The 16,315-nt window shown below is 46.7% G+C and overlaps 1 protein-coding gene across 1 annotated transcript; it reads left to right on the top strand.

Annotated features, from left to right (window-relative positions):
- Positions 1–11,120: 11,120 nt before the first annotated feature.
- Positions 11,121–15,957, top strand: LOC311116300 (uncharacterized protein; the record flags this gene model as incomplete). Its single annotated transcript, XM_084191402.1, has 11 exons — positions 11,121–11,331; positions 11,589–11,948; positions 12,069–12,293; positions 12,508–12,834; positions 12,995–13,249; positions 13,458–13,718; positions 13,827–14,090; positions 14,300–14,390; positions 14,489–14,552; positions 14,649–14,875; positions 15,879–15,957. 11 exons carry the CDS (start codon positions 11,121–11,123, stop codon positions 15,955–15,957), a joined length of 2,364 nt encoding a protein of 787 aa, XP_084047528.1.
- Between the last annotated feature and the right edge of the window lie 358 nt (positions 15,958–16,315).

Raw genomic sequence — 16,315 nt, 5'->3', positions numbered from 1 at the left:
AAACAGAGCAACTAAAATATAAGAATGAGACCATACCTGCTACAGACCAGAGAAAGACCACCAACACACTTCCTGCTGTTCTCAAGGCCATTGTTGCATCTCCCACCCTGCAGTCTTAGAAACATAAACAACTACTCACTCTATAGATGGAGAATAACTACACCTGGTACATTAGAGTATAAACTATAAATGGGGTAAAGGGCCTCATTACTGAAAATGAATCAGGCTCACACACACATGTACACACACACACACACACACACACACACACACACATGTACACACACACACACACACACACACACACACACACACACACACACACACACACACACACACACACACACACACACACACACACACACACAACCACACACAACCACACACAACCACACACACACCCACAAACACACACACACACACACACACACACACACACACACAACCACACACAACCACACACAACCACACACAACCACACACAACCACACACAACCACACACACACACACAACCACACACACAACCACACACACACCCACCCACAGGGAAGGCCCATAAGGCCCATGGGGTCTGTATCAGATTCTAGAGAAACTCACATCCTACACAGTATAGATGTCAACCCTACTCCCTATCAGTCTGGTCCTAAAGGGCCCTCAGCAATACTGAACAAAAATATAAACGCAACATGTAAAGTGTTGGTCCCATGTTTAATGATCTGAAAGAAAAGATTCCAGAAATGTTCTATAGGCACAAAAAGCTTATTTCGCTCAAATGTTGGGCACAAATTTGTTTACATCCCTGTTAGTGAGTATTTCTCCATTGCCAAGATAATATTCCACCTGACACGTGTGGTATATCAAGAAGCTGATTAAACAGCATGATCATTACGCAGGTGCACCTTGTGCTGGGGACAATGAAAGTCCACTCTAAAATGTGCAGTTTTGTCACACAACACAATGCCACAGATGTCTCAAGTTTTGAGGAAGTGTGCATTTGGCATGCTGACTGCAGGTATGTCCACCAGAGATGTTGCCAGATAATTGAATGTTCATTTTTTAATCATTTACGAGAATTTGGCAGCACGTCCAACCGGCCTCACAACCGCAGACAATGTGTATGGCGTCGTGTGGGCGAGCAGTTTGCTGAGGCCCATTGTAGTGCCATTCATCACAAGGATCTGTACATAATTCCTGGAAAGTGAAAATGTCCCAGTTCATCCACGGCCTGCATACTCACCAGACATGTCACCCATTGAGCATGTTTGGGATGCTCTGGATTGACGTGTACAACAGCGTGTTCCAGTTCTTGCCAATATCCAGCAACTTCACACAGCCATTGAAGAGGAGTGCGACAACATTCCACAGGCCACAATCAACAGCCTGATCAACTCTATGTGAAGGAGATGTGTCGCGCAACATTAGGCAAATAGTGGTCAAACCAGATACTGACTGGTTTTCTGATCCACACCCTTACTTTTTTTTTAAAGGTATCTGTGACTAACAGATGCATATCTGTATACCCAGTCATTTGAAATCCATGGATTAGGGCGTAATTAATTTATTTCAATTGACAAATATCCTTGTATGAACTGTAACTCAGTAAAATCTTTGAAATTATTGCATGCTGTGTTTATATTATTGTTGAGTATAAATCCACTGTGTCTCACACACACACACACACACACTGAGCAGGGATTCAAATGTATGTTTGCATGTCTTTTTTACCCTGGTTAATAATCTCATCCCTATGTAGATCAACACTCCTACACTGAGACACTTTATGAATACTGGCCCTGATGGAACAACCAAAACACAGCTCAAATAGTAACAAGAAGTAAAATGATACATTACCCTCAAGTATATGACTTACGACTAAAAACAAATAACTAAAAACTATTTTTCAAGATATTGTCAAGAGTACTTACAGAATGAAGTGAAGGGGAGAGGTCTTGTACAGTGAGTCTACTGACTGGCAGTGCGGGAACTGCTAGTAAGTGTCAGTTCTGTGGTTGATACATATTTAAAGTAGTCAGAACACAAGTAGCTGATACAGAACTGTCCTTTCCTTCCTCTTTAAGACATTAACATGCATGATGACAAGAACAGCATGTGAGAGAAGGGAGGTGACTTTATTAGAGTGGGCCCTACATTTCTAAAATGGACAAAATGTCCCCCATTTCCACTTTTCTTTAATACAGAACCATGTTAACCCCCTAAGGTTGATGTAGCATAATCCAAAAATCGGCATACAAATCTGTCAGTTTAAGGTAGAGATATCTGTTTTTTGTCTCAATCCACCGCGTTCACCTATGTTGCACTTCTGCATCTGTGGTGAAAGGTGACAGAGCTAGACCATGTTTGTCAGACCATGAGACATCCCGAAAATCGGTCTTCTCATAAAATTTTGCTCTACGAACCCCTCTGTAACACTCTGGCTCCAGGGACTCTGATTGTTGAGCCAGGGTTGTTATTTTCTTTTAGGGTGTCTTTTGTTTTGGTTTTGTATTTCTAGGTTTGCCTTTCTGTTGGTTGTATTTCTAGGTTTGTCTATGACTCCCAATCGGAGGTAACGAGTGTCAGCTGTTCGGCTCGTTATCTCTGATTGGGAGCCATATTTATTCTGAATGTTTTCCTGTGGGGTTTGTGGGTTTTTGTTTCCTTGATGCTGTTAGTTTATTTCAGTATTGGAACTTCACGTATCGTTCTTTGTTGTTTTCTCGTGTTGCACTTTAATTAAATAAAGTCATCATGTTTATCGGAACACGCGCTGCGCTTTGGTCTCATCATTCACACGATCGTGACAGAAAAACCCACCATACCAGGACCAAGCAGCGTGTCCAGGAGCCGAGGGTCTGGACATGGGAGGAGTTATTGGACGGAGAGGATCCTTGGGCACAACCGGAGGAATATCACCGCCCTCGGGAAGAGCTGGAGGCAGCCAAAGCCGAGAGGAGGTGGTACGAGGAGGCAGCGCGAAGGCGAGGCTGGAAGCCCGTGGACGTGAGGCAACCCCAAAAAGTTTTTTGGGGGGGGCACATGGCTTGGGTGGCTGGGCAGCAGGAAGCTGCCACAGGGAGTATAGGTGAGAGGGCTAACGGAGTACGGGAGCCATTGGCGAGAAGAGGCAGGGATGTGTGTGTGGCACGGCGTGAAGGACTGAGGTGTGTTGCCAGTCCGGTCCGGCCCGTTCCTGATCCTCGGTTGAGGCCAGTGGTGTGTGTTCCCGGTATGGACCGGCCTGTTCCTACTCCACGCACCAGGGATACGGTGCGCTTCGCCAGCCCGGCCCGGCCTGTTCCGGCCACTCGCACCAGGGATACGGTGTGCGTCGCCAGCTCAGCCCTGCCTGTTCCTACTCCACGCACCAGGGAGACGGTGCGCTTCGCCAGCCCAGCCCGGCCTGTTCCTACTCCACGCACCAGGGATACGGTGCGCTTCGCCAGCCCGGCCCGGCCTGTTCCGGCCACTCGCACCAGGGATACGGTGCGCGTCGCCAGCCCAGCCCGGCCTGTTCCTGCTCTCCGCACTAGGCGTGAGGTGAGTCCCCAGGGTCCAGCATGCCCTGTTCCGGCTCCCCGCACTAGGCGTTATGGGAGTCCCCAGGGTCCAGCATGCCCTGTTCCGACTCCCCGCACTAGCCCTGAGATGCGTGTCCTCAGCCCGGTACCTCCAGTTCCGGCACCACGCATCAGGCCTACGGTGCGTCCCCAGGGCCAAGCATGCCCTGTTGCTTCTCCCCGCACTAGCCCTGTGATGCGTGTCCTCAGCCCGGTACCTCCAGTTCCGGCACCACGCAACAGGCCTACGGTGCGCCTCAGAGGGCCTGAACTGTCCGTCTGCCCAACGGGGTCTGAACTGTCCGTCTGCCCAACGCCGTCTGAACTACCCGTCTGTACAGAGCCTACAAAGCCGCCCGTCTGCCATGAGCCTTCAGCGCCGTCCGCCAGATCGGAGCCGCTAGAGCTCTCCGCCAGACAGGATCAGCCAGAGCCTTCCGCCAGACAGGATCAGCCAGAGCCTTCCGCCAGACAGGATCAGCCAGAGCCTTCCGCCAGACAGGATCAGCCAGAGCCTTCCGCCAGACAGGAGCAGCCAGAGCCTTCCGTCAGACCGGATCAGCCAGAGCCTTCCGTCAGACCGGATCAGCCAGAGCCTTCCGTCAGACCGGAGCAGCCAGAGCCTTCCGTCAGACCGGATCAGCCAGAGCCTTCCGCCAGACCGGATCAGCCAGAGCCTTCCGCCAGACAGGATCAGCCAGAGCCTTCGGCCAGACAGGATCAGCCAGATCCGTCGGCCAGCCATGAGCAGCCAGATCCGTCGGCCAGCCATGAGCAGCCAGATCCTTCAGCCAGCCATGAGCCGTTCAGCCAGGATCCGCCTGAGCCAGCCAGCCAGGATCCGCCATTCAGTCCGGAGCTGCCCCTCAGTCCGGTGCTGCCACTTAGTCAGGTACTGTTCCTTAGCCTGGTGCTGGTCCTTATCCCGGTGCTGGTCCTTAGCCCGGTGCTGCCCCTTAGCCCGGTGCTGCCCCTTAGCCCGGTGCTGCCCCTTATCCCGGTGCTGGTCCGTAGTCCGGTGTTGCCCCTTAGTCCGGTGCCGCCCCTTAACCCAGTGGGGTGTAGTGGGGGGGTGGTAATGTGTAGGAGGCTAAGTAAGTGGGTAATGACTATGGTGGGGTGGGGACCACGACCTGGGCCAGAGCCGCCACCTGGACAGACGCCCACCCAGACCCTCCCCTAGACGGTATGCTGGTGCGCCCGGAGTGCGCACCTTTAGGGGGGGGTACTGTAACACTCTGGCTCCAGGGACTCTGATTGTTGAGCCAGGGTTGTTATTTTCTTTTAGGGTGTCTTTTGTTTTGGTTTTGTATTTCTAGGTTTGCCTTTCTGTTGGTTGTATTTCTAGGTTTGTCTATGACTCCCAATCGGAGGTAACGAGTGTCAGCTGTTCGGCTCGTTATCTCTGATTGGGAGCCATATTTATTCTGAATGTTTTCCTGTGGGGTTTGTGGGTTTTTGTTTCCTTGATGCTGTTAGTTTATTTCAGTATTGGAACTTCACGTATCGTTCTTTGTTGTTTTCTCGTGTTGCACTTTAATTAAATAAAGTCATCATGTTTATCGGAACACGCGCTGCGCTTTGGTCTCATCATTCACACGATCGTGACACCCTCAAGCGTCTTGGGACTCGTCTGAAGTCGGTACAGTCGATCTGTAGCATCCAAACATTTTGGGCTACACACTAATGTGTGGAAAGATGAGACTCTCACGAACATGTCTGTTGTTTTTCTCTAGGACACCCAAAGGCCACACAAGACAAAATTATGGAAGTATATACTGTTCAGTGCCAAAAATAAGGGGTTAAATCCATGTTAAAAATATATATATATTACGATCTTACTTATATCTCTCAGGTATAGGACAGACAGTTAAGCTATGTTTAAACCCAGCACTCAGAGAAACAAAACACGACTAAGGGAGTGGAAGAAACAAAAATTATTTTAATAAAAGTTCAATTTGTCTTAGTCCAAAAACAACTGAAGAAAAGGAACAGAGTGGGCTAGTCGGCTCCGGAGGAAGGAGAGGCTGAGGCAGGCAGGCAGGCAGGCAGGCAGGGAGGCAGGCAGGGAGGCAGGCAGGGAGGTTGGGAGGTATGTCTGAACTGAAGACAAAACAAACGACAGGTTAATGAGAGTAAAGAGCCAGGCTGAAGACAAAGACAATTTAACTCTACTGGTGAGCCAAGTTACCGCTCTAGTAAGAACAACGATCTGGCGCCGGTGGAGAGCCATGCCCAGGAATTAGTAGTGCAGGTTGATGAGAGAATAGGATGCAGCTGCGTAGGCAGGAATCACTGGAAACAACCCGCAGCTGCACAGGAGAGGCAGATCCTGAGCACGCCCCCCGATCCACTCCAGACACATACCGGCAGACGCACCAACATAATGGGGACAAACACACATACAGATACAACAGACAAAGAGGGGACAAAACAAGGAGGAAGGGAAACAGAAAAGCTGCCCACATAACAGTACCCCCCCCTCAATGGTCGCCACCTGGCGACCCACCAGGCCTGTCAGGGTTGTCGTGATGGAAGTCCGTGATTAGCTGAGGATCCAACACAAAACGCTTAGGGACCCAAGACCTCTCCTCTGGTCCATAACCTTCCCAATCGACTAGGTATTGGAGACCCCTACCCCGCCTCCGAGAGTCCAGGAGCCTACTGACGGTGTAGGCCGGATGGTCGTCAATGAGGCGAACAGGTGGAGGTGGATCTGCCGGCGGACACAAAAGGCTGGAGGACACAGGTTTCAGTTGGGAGACGTGGAAAGTAGGGTGTATCTTCATGGCTGAAGGCAACTTCAAACGAACCGCAGCGGGGTTAACGATGGACTCCACCACAAACGGACCCAGGTACCGAGGAGACAACTTGCATGATTTGGTACGAAGAGGTACGTTCTTTGATGACAGCCAAACTTCTTGACCAGGATGAAACACAGGTGCGGAAGTCCTGCTCCTATCCGCTGTCGTCTTGTTCCTGTCGGTGGTCCGAAGCAACGCTTCCTGAGCGTCGCTCCACACTCTCTGGCAGCGGCGGAGGTTCTCCTGAACCGAAGGAACAGCCAATTCCTTCTCCTGAGCAGGAAACAGAGGGGGTTGATAACCCATGGTTACTTCGAAGGGTGAAAGGCCAGTGGCAGAGGTGGTGAGGGAGTTGTGGGCGTACTCTATCCAAGGCAGATGTTTGGCCCAGGATGATGGATGTTGAGCAGCCACACAATGAAGGGTTGCTTCGAGGTCTTGATTGGCTCTTTCTGTTTGACCGTTGGTCTGGGGATGAAACCCTGAGGACAGACTAACGGAAGCACCCAAAGCAGAACAGAAAACCTTCCAAACACGGGAAGTAAACTGTGGGCCTCTATCAGATACGATGTCCACAGGTATTCCATGGGGACGGAATACATGTTGGACTAGGAGGTCCGCTGTCTCACTGGCAGACGGTAATTTAGAGAATCTGTCCACAATGGTAAGTATAGTATCATTACCATCAGACTTGGGTAGGCCGGTGACTAAATCCATGGCTATGTGGGACCAGGGACGGCTGGGAACTGGGAGAGGTAGCAGCAGCCCCGAAGGGGACTGATGGGAGGCTTTGCCCCGAGCACAGGTTGAACAGGCTGCCACAAAAGCCCGAACGTCAGTTTCCATTGAAGGCCACCAAAAATGTCTCTTAAGCAGCGTCAACGTGCGTCTCATCCCAGGGTGACCAGCAAAACGGGAGGTGTGAATCCACTGCAACACCTGAGACCGGACCGTCTCGGGAACAAAGAGTAGGTTGGGAGGTCCATCACCCGGTCCTGGGTCCGTGGCAAGTGCAGTCTTCACAAGAGACTCGATCTCCCACTGTACTGCCGCCACGACGCATGAGGAAGGTAGGACTGCCTCAGGCTCGCTGGTCTCCGAAGGGTCAGCAAACTGGCGGGACAAAGCATCTGGTTTAACATTTCTTGACCCCGGTCTGTATGTTAGAATAAAGTTAAACCTACTAAAAAACAGGGCCCATCTGGCTTGGCGTGAGTTGAGTCTCTTAGTGGCTTGGATGTTAGCCAAGTTTTTGTGGTCTGTCCAGACCACAAACGGCAGTTCAGCTCCATCCAGCCAGTGCCGCCATTCTTCCAGTGCTAGCTTGACCGCCAGCAGTTCCCGGTTTCCAACGTCGTAATTCCGTTCTGTGGTTGACAATTTCTTGGAGAAAAAAGCACAGGGGTGAAGCTTTTGGTCAGTGGGGGAGCGCTGGGAGAGGACTGCTCCCACACCTGAGTCAGACGCGTCCACCTCCACAATAAACTGCAGAGAGGTATTGGGGTGTATCAACACGGGGGAGGTGGAAAACAGTTCCTTCAAAACCCCTACCGCCTGCTCCGCCTCAGGGGACCACAGAAAAGGGACTTAGGGGATGTGAGTCTAGTAAGGGGTGTCACAACTTTACTAAAACCCTTAATGAATCTACAGTAGAAGTTAGCAAAGCCCAGAAATCGTTGAAGTTGCTTACGGGTGGTGGGTGTGGGCCATTCCGTCACTGCCCGGATCTTCTCGGGGTCCGCCTTCACCTGCCCGCTCTCAATGATGAAACCAAGGAACGATGTAGACTGTTTGTGGAACTCACACTTTTCTGCTTTGACGTACAGCTTATTCTCCAAGAGCCGTTGAAGGATTTATTTATTTATTTATTTATTTATTTATTTTTTTTTTTTAACCCCACCATCCTTTCCCTACTTGGAGTAAATTAGTGAACAAAAACGCCCAGGCCTCTACTTCCGGTCTATACTTACTATCTACACCTTATGGACAGACGGACGTGTGACTCATGCTCCTCGGGTGACTTGGAAAAAACAATAATATCATCCAGGTATACAAAGACAAAACGGTTCAAAAAATCCCTAAGAACATCGTTCACCATGGCTTGGAATACAGCAGGGGCGTTTGAGAGCCCAAAGGGCATGACCAAATACTCAAAATGCCCCAGTGGAGTGTTGAAAGCGGTTTTCCACTCATCTCCCTTTCGGATTCTGACAAGGTGATAAGCGTTCCTGAGGTCAAGCTTGGAGAAAACTGTGGCGCCATGCAGAGGTTCAAAAGCTGAGTTGATGAGTGGAAGGGGATACTTGTTTTTAACAGTTATGTTGTTTAAACCCCTGAAATCGATACAGGGGCGTAACGACTTGTCTTTCTTTTCAACGAAAAAGAAACCTGGACCCAAAGGAGACGACGAGGGACGGATTATGCCCGAGGCCAGAGAATCACCAATATACTGCTCCATTGCCTCTCTTTCCGGTCGGGACAGATTGTATAAGCAACTAGAGGGCAAGGGAGCACCAGGAAGCAGTTCAATAGGGCAATCATAAGGCCTATGTGGTGGTAGAGACTTGTCCTTACTGAAAACCTCCGCTAAGTCATGGTATTCCTTGGGGACAGACGACAGATCGGGAGGAGCTGAGTGATGAGTTGGGTTACACTTAGTGGGGGGAACCGCTGACCTAAGGCACTCTGAATGGCAGTTAGTGCTCCAACTGAGAATGGTGTGACGTGTCCAATCAATTTGTGGGTTGTGAAGAGCCAACCAGGGGAAGCCAAGGATTAGGGGGGTAGCTGAGCCAGACATCACTCTTAACTGAATGCTTTCACAATGATTGCCAGAAATCACTAGGGAAACGGGGGTGGTTTGATGAGTTATCTCCGCGAGGAGGCGCCCATCAAGGGCTGTGACTCGAATGGGGGTAGGTAGTGGCTCCACGGGGATACGAGCTTGTGTAACGAACTGGTGGCTAATAAAGTTGTCTTCTGCACCTGAGTCTATGAGAGCTGAGAGTGGCAGGGAATGACTCTGGAAACGTAAGGTTACAGGTACTTGTAATCGGGGAATGATGGGTTCAGGATCTAACTCTGGGCTCGCAAGTAGACCCACCGTTACGAGCGAGCCTTGTCTTTTGGTCGCTTAGGGCATGTAGCCAGAATGTGTGTGGCGTCTCCACAGTACAGGCACTCACCCGCCTGGAGGCGCCGTTGCCGCTCTGCTGGAGGTAGTCGAGCTCGACCCACTTGCATTGGTTCCTCCTCTGTGCTCGGGATGGGATCAGGAACAAGAAGCTGCCGGCTCCGGGGAGGCGAGACTCGAGTGGTTGAAGGCTGGGGAACTCGTCCTCCTAGATGTGGCCGATTGCCTCTCTCCCGACGCCTCTCCCGCAACCGGTTGTCTAGCTTAATGGACAGGGAAACGAGAGAATGTAAATCATGTGGCTCGTCACGAGCAGCCAGTTCATCCTTAATGGCTTCATTCAAACCGTTTAGAAATGCTCCTTGAAGTGCCACATTGTTCCACTTGGAGTCCGCTGCCAAAGTCCAGAACTCAATAGAGTACTCAGCCACACTGTTAGAACCCTGCCTCAAATTAAAAAGTATCTTGGAGGAATTACCCACATGGTCAGGATGGTCAAAAACAGTCTTCAATTTAGCAGAAAAATCAGCAAAAGTCAATCCAGTCAAAGTTTGATTTGAGCACACAGCCTCAGCCCAAACCAGAGCTCTCCCTCTTAACAGCCCCAGAACATAATACATATAGACTTACAGACAGACAGTAATCACATAGACAACCATATAGCACAATACATCTCAACACAATATGAGCCTGGTTCATTTTCAGTAATGAGGCCCTGTACCCCATTTACAGTTTATGCTTCAATGTATCAGGTGTAGTTATTCACCAGCTATAGAGTGAGTTGTTGTTTATGTTTCTAAGACTGCAGGGTGGGAGATGCAACAATGGCCTTGAGAACAGCAGGAAGTGTGTTGGTGGTCTTTCTCTGGTCTGTAGCAGGTATGGTCTCATTCTTATATTTTAGTTGCTCTGTTTAACAATCTACAGACATTTCTAAAAGGATAAGAATCATAATATTATTCTGGTGTGTTCTGTTAGGCGTCTCCACTTCCCTTTAAATAGTTATCTTTCACACCTCACTGAGTGATGCTTATCTGTGGTTTCCATTCACACTCAACTCAACAACTACGGCAACAAATTGTGGACAAACCCTACTGTTAGTGTGAGCCAAAATACCTTGACTTAATTATGATACCATTGTATTGTGTGACTGTGTTTCAGTGGTACTGGGTCAGAATGGCTGGAGTGTGAGCTACACCAAGAATAGTATCTGTACCTTGAAGGGGTCAACAGTGGAGCTGTCCTGCTCCTACACATATCCCAGAGGTTATACAGTCACGACAACCAAATGGTATAAATGGAAGTATTTGATCTCGACTGAAATCCAAGATAAATATGAGGATCGTATAGAGTACCGTGGGAACAAGGAGAATGACTGCACCCTGAGAATCACAGACCTGAGAGAGGAGGATTCAACATCATATTACTTCTCATTTACAGCAGGCTTATTGACATATGGCTCATATGTTACTCTCTCTGTCACAGGTACTGTAATCTGACATAAAGAGTATAGTTACCACTTCAAATGATTTATTACATTTTCAGTGAGAACCTTGGAATGGTGCTGACAGACAGATGTTCTCCATTGTTGTTTCATAACTTCAGATCTAAAGGTGACTGGGGGAATGTGGACAATAGGGGAGTATTGGAAGTGGAAGACACTGACCTGCAGCACCACCTGTACCCTGATTGGTAACCCCACCTACATCTGGTACAAGAACGGACATAATCTAGATGAGAGCACCTACAAGGTCAAATACTTAGTCTCCAGTAACTATGAAGACAGCTACTCCTGTGCTGTAAAAGGCCATGAGGATCTCCGGTCTCCTGCAGTCTGTGAGTGTGGATTAAACCCTGACAAAGCCTGTAAACTGAAAAGTTGGTGATGACTTATTAAATGCTCAGAAACTTCCATTTACATTTACTGTTGAAGTAAACGACAATATTTCCAAAGTGGAACTTGCTATTGATATATTCTTGGCAAGAAACATTTAGAAAATAAAATAAATGAAATAACAAAAATCTTTATGTTTCAGCCATTCAGAGTCAGGAAATACAGTATAATGTACTCATCTGATTCCATTATATTTCAGGTGTCCAGGGTCAGGACTGCAACAGAGTGACTTACACCAAGAGGAGAATCTGTGTCTTGAAGGGGTCATCAGTGGACATATCATGTACTTATGGCAGTGGTTATGATACCGTCACATCATCACTCTGGTTTAGTCCTAAACAGAGTGCTAGGTGGAGTGATAAGTTGATCCCTGAGGACATAACCACAGACCCAGGGTATGCAGGTCGTATGGAGTATGGTGGAGAGAAGGAGAGAGGTCACTCCACCCTGAGAATCACAGATCTGAGAGAAGAGGACTCAGCTGAGTACAAGTTCAGATTCAACACACATACATCAAGATGGAGATACAGCTTCACTGGAACAACTCTGACTGTCACAGGTTACACTGAACAAATGATCATGTTTATACATACATTTCTATGTGATGTTTAATTATAATTATTTTATCCATAATACTTGATTGATTTAAGTATCTTGTTGTCATTTCCCCTGTATTCAGACCTGCAGGTGAAGGTGACTGCTGCCACAGAGGCAGGAAGGAGGACACTGACCTGTATCACCACCTGTACTCTGACTGACAACCCCAACCCCACCTACATCTGGTACAAGAACGGACACTATGTAAAGGAGGACTCATCCAGCTTGTACTCAGACAACTTTAGTGATAAAGACAGTTACTCCTGTGCTGTAAAAGGCCATGAGGATCTCCACTCTCCTGCACTGTGTGAGTGTGGACTTTTTCTTTAAGATGTAATATCAATACAGTTTTGTTCAGGTTGTGAGACTTATTTAAATGAATCAGTAAATATCGATAATTATTTAATAATTATGGTTTTCACTACTGTAAACTGTTTAACTAGTTTTCTTCTACTTTATAAACAACATCAGTTGTAATTTAAGATTTATATAGAGTGTTATATGGTCTTTTTGTGTTTTAGGTAAGAAGTGTTGGGGTGTGACTTACAACCATCAGAGTATCTGTGCCTTGAAGAGGACAACAGTGGACATATCCTGCTCTTACACATATCCCAGTTATCATGAGATCAAACAAGCTTTCTGGTTTACTAAATGGTCTGGTATGGATACTGAAGATCTGAGCTCAGTGCCAGGGTATGAGGGTCATATTGAGTACCTTGGGGATAAGAAGAGTGACTGTACCCTGAGAATCACAGACCTGAGATTGAGTGACTCTGCTGAGTACAGGTTCAGATTGATAACATCCGGAGGAAAGTTTGCTGGCTCACCTGTCTCCCTGACTGTCACAGGTAATCTGTCACACATCTCACATCTATTACTGTAATGACCTTATTAAGGGCAGTCATACAGACACAGTAGTGGTATGTGATGGAAAAATACCAAATCTAGTATATCATATAAGAGGACATATATAGGAGGAGACTAAAGATGTGTTTCCTTTTTCTCTAGATGTTGTGTTGGAGATGGATCCTACATCGGTGTCAGAGAGGGAGAATGTCACACTGACATGTAGAACCAAATGTACACTGGACCCCATCACAGCCTACAGTTGGTATAAGAATGGACAGCCTATACCAAACAGCAACACCTACTCTCCTGTCTATAGCCTATTCTCAGTCAGCAGTGAGGATGCAGGCAGATACTCCTGTGCTGTGGAAGGCCATGAGGATCTCCCCTCTCCTGAAGACACTCTCAATGTTAGATGTAAGTTCATGGGGTTTAAATCTTTAGTTTGCTATGTTAACATTGCAGTGACAGATATTAGCTCCACATGACACTTGAATTGATCATCTTCAATAAGAGGGTGAATTTAAAAGTCATTGTGTGGAAAAGTACAATTGTGGAAAGTATATATAATATTTTTAACTGACCTAATTTTTACTCTTTTTAAATCCACTGTATTTTACATTAGATGGACCAAAGAACACCTCAGTGTCAGTCAGTCCCTCTGGTGAAATAGTGGAGGGCAGTTCAGTGACTCTGACCTGCAGCAGTGATGCCAACCCACCTGTGGACAAATACACCTGGTACAAGAAGAACATAACCTCACCAAAAGCATCAGGACAGAGTTACAGCATCACTAACATCAGCTCTGAGGACAGTGGAGAATACTACTGTGAGGCTGAGAATAAATATGGACGTCTCAACTCTTCTGTGTTTGTGGACGTTCAGTGTAAGTTCACCGAACCATCTCCTCTTTTGATCAGAGAATCATGCACATGATCTCTTGGTACCTTACATGTTATGTGAGTTGATTATTTTCTGTCACCTTCAACACCAGATGGCCCAAAGAACACCTCAGTGTCTGCCAGTCCCTCTGGTGAAATAGTGGAGGGCATTTCAGTGACTCTGACCTGCAGCAGTGATGCCAACCCACCTGTGGACAAATACACCTGGTACAAGAAGAACGTAATCTCACCAAAAGCATCAGGACAGAGTTACAACATCACTAACATCAGCTCTGAGGAAAGTGGAGAATACTACTGTGAGGCTGAGAATACAATAGCATCTTGCAACTCTAAAGCTCTGATGATCACCGTAGCAGGTCAAGATTCATCTTCAATACTTCAATACAAAACTACATGTTTCAATTTAATCTTAATCATCATACTTTGGATTATTACTCCTTAGTTTATAACTATACATTGTGTTATAAGATCCCTTAACAAGTATTGCATTAATGTCCTGTATTTCAGTTTATTTTTTGTTTATTATATCATGCCATGTACTCACATCATCCATATTATATTATAGTTAAACAAACCTCAGTTATGACTACAGCTGTAGGAATCATAGTGGTTGTTCTGGTTCTCATCCTCTGTCTCTCTGGACTCATGTGGTTCAGGTGAGTGAAAATTCATATTTTTATGATGTTTATTTTTTAAATGTAGCACTCTGATTTGTTGTTAACTTCATTAATTAATTAATTAATGTGCAAAACAGGAAGAAGGCCTCCAAATCCACCTCTGACACGAGAGACACAAGTGATATAGCAGAAAATGGACAGGTGAGTCTGTTGGAATCAGAAGATGACTGTGATGTCTGTGTATTGCTTTGTGGAACATTTCCACGCCTCATGTTGTCTGTCCTCTTTCTCCATCAGGGAGACTCTAGTCCAGTGTATGACAACATCTCAAGCATGGCCATGACCCCTACTGCAACACAGACAGCAGCCACCGTAGACCAGGATGATGTTCACTACGCCAGCGTCCACTTCTCTCACTCCAAAAACCAGGAAGTCCCACTGTACTCAACCGTCCAGAAACAGAAACAAGACGAAGATGTCCAATACGCTGTTGTGAAATTGAATCGCCCCAGTTCTGCCACCAAGTGAGCATATTCTGCCATTACAGCAACATAGAACCAATACTAGAACATTGGAAACACACAGCATTTAAGGATACGTTTGTTTGTTTACAACCAAATCTGGATGTCCAGGGGGTTGGAAAGTAGATTCTTATTTACTGCATTTCTATACAATTAAAACACTTTAAAATGTTATTTGGAAAACAGCAAAAACAAGCAAAAATGACCCCAGCCGTTATCACCTTGGCTGCTGTAGGTTCATTCACCTCAGTCCATCTACAAAAACATAGCCTATTAGCTATACAGTTGTAATGTTATACCCCTGAAAGGGAGGAAATATGGGAGATGATTCACACTGACACGCAGCATCAGCAACAAAACAAAAACGTGTGACATTTTTATAACTGTATTGTTCGCATGTTGATAGCATTTTAATGTATGCCTATAGGGAAGATAGGCCAAGTGGAGATCAAGAAAATAAGCGTTCTGAGCTTTGACCAACGCTGGGAGCAATATTTAGATGTTGATCCGTAATTCATTTTCTTTACTGTGTACAGTATTTTTATTAGGCTATTATTATTATTATTTTCAAATTAGAAAAACATTAACGACCTCTGTGTCCTCAAACGTAGTAACGGCCATGTGCTCATTGGAGGAGTAGACAATGATGATGTCATGAGTGATGCATATTGTGCATTCATGCCTCAACACCAGAAACAGGAAGAGGAAGTGCAATACACTGCTGTGAAATGGAACCGCACCACTGCTGCCATATTCTGCATATTCTGCAATAAGGTCATTCATATGCTGCTGTTTATTGTAGATATCATCAATAGGCAAAACAGTTGACCCCTAGTGACCACTACTGATGTTCGGATAAGTTCCAAATGGCACCCTATTTCCTATTTAGTGCACTACTTTTATCCTGAGCCCATAGGCCCTGGTGAAAGATAGTGCTTTATAAAGGGTATAGGGTGCCACCATTTGGAACATAACTTTTGTTTCATTTTTGTTTCTCTCTCTTCAGACCCGCAGCACAAGCAGCTGAGGAGGACCCCTCTGTTCTCTACAGTACAGTCAACAAACCCAGAACCAGGAAGACCTGAACACAACAAACCCAGAACCAGGAAGACCTGAACACAACAAACCCAGAACCAAGAAGACCTGAACACAACAAAGACAGAACCAAGAAGACCTGAACACAACAAACCCAGAACCAAGAAGACCTGAACACAACAAACCCAGAACCAGGAAGACCTGAACACAACAAACCCAGAACCAGGAAGACCTGAACACAACAAACACAGAACCAAGAAGACCTGAACACAACAAACACAGAACCAAGAAGACCTGAACACAACAAACCCAGAACCAAGAAGACCTGAACACAACAAACCCAGAACCAAGAAGCCATGAACTCAACAAGTTTGACAAAAACCCATATATTCAAAATAAGTGCCATAA

This window comes from Coregonus lavaretus, assembly GCF_964263955.1.
Source record: "Coregonus lavaretus genome assembly, contig: HAP1_SCAFFOLD_571, whole genome shotgun sequence".
NCBI lineage: Eukaryota > Metazoa > Chordata > Actinopteri > Salmoniformes > Salmonidae > Coregonus > Coregonus lavaretus.
This window is presented reverse-complemented; position numbering and strand designations above follow the sequence as displayed.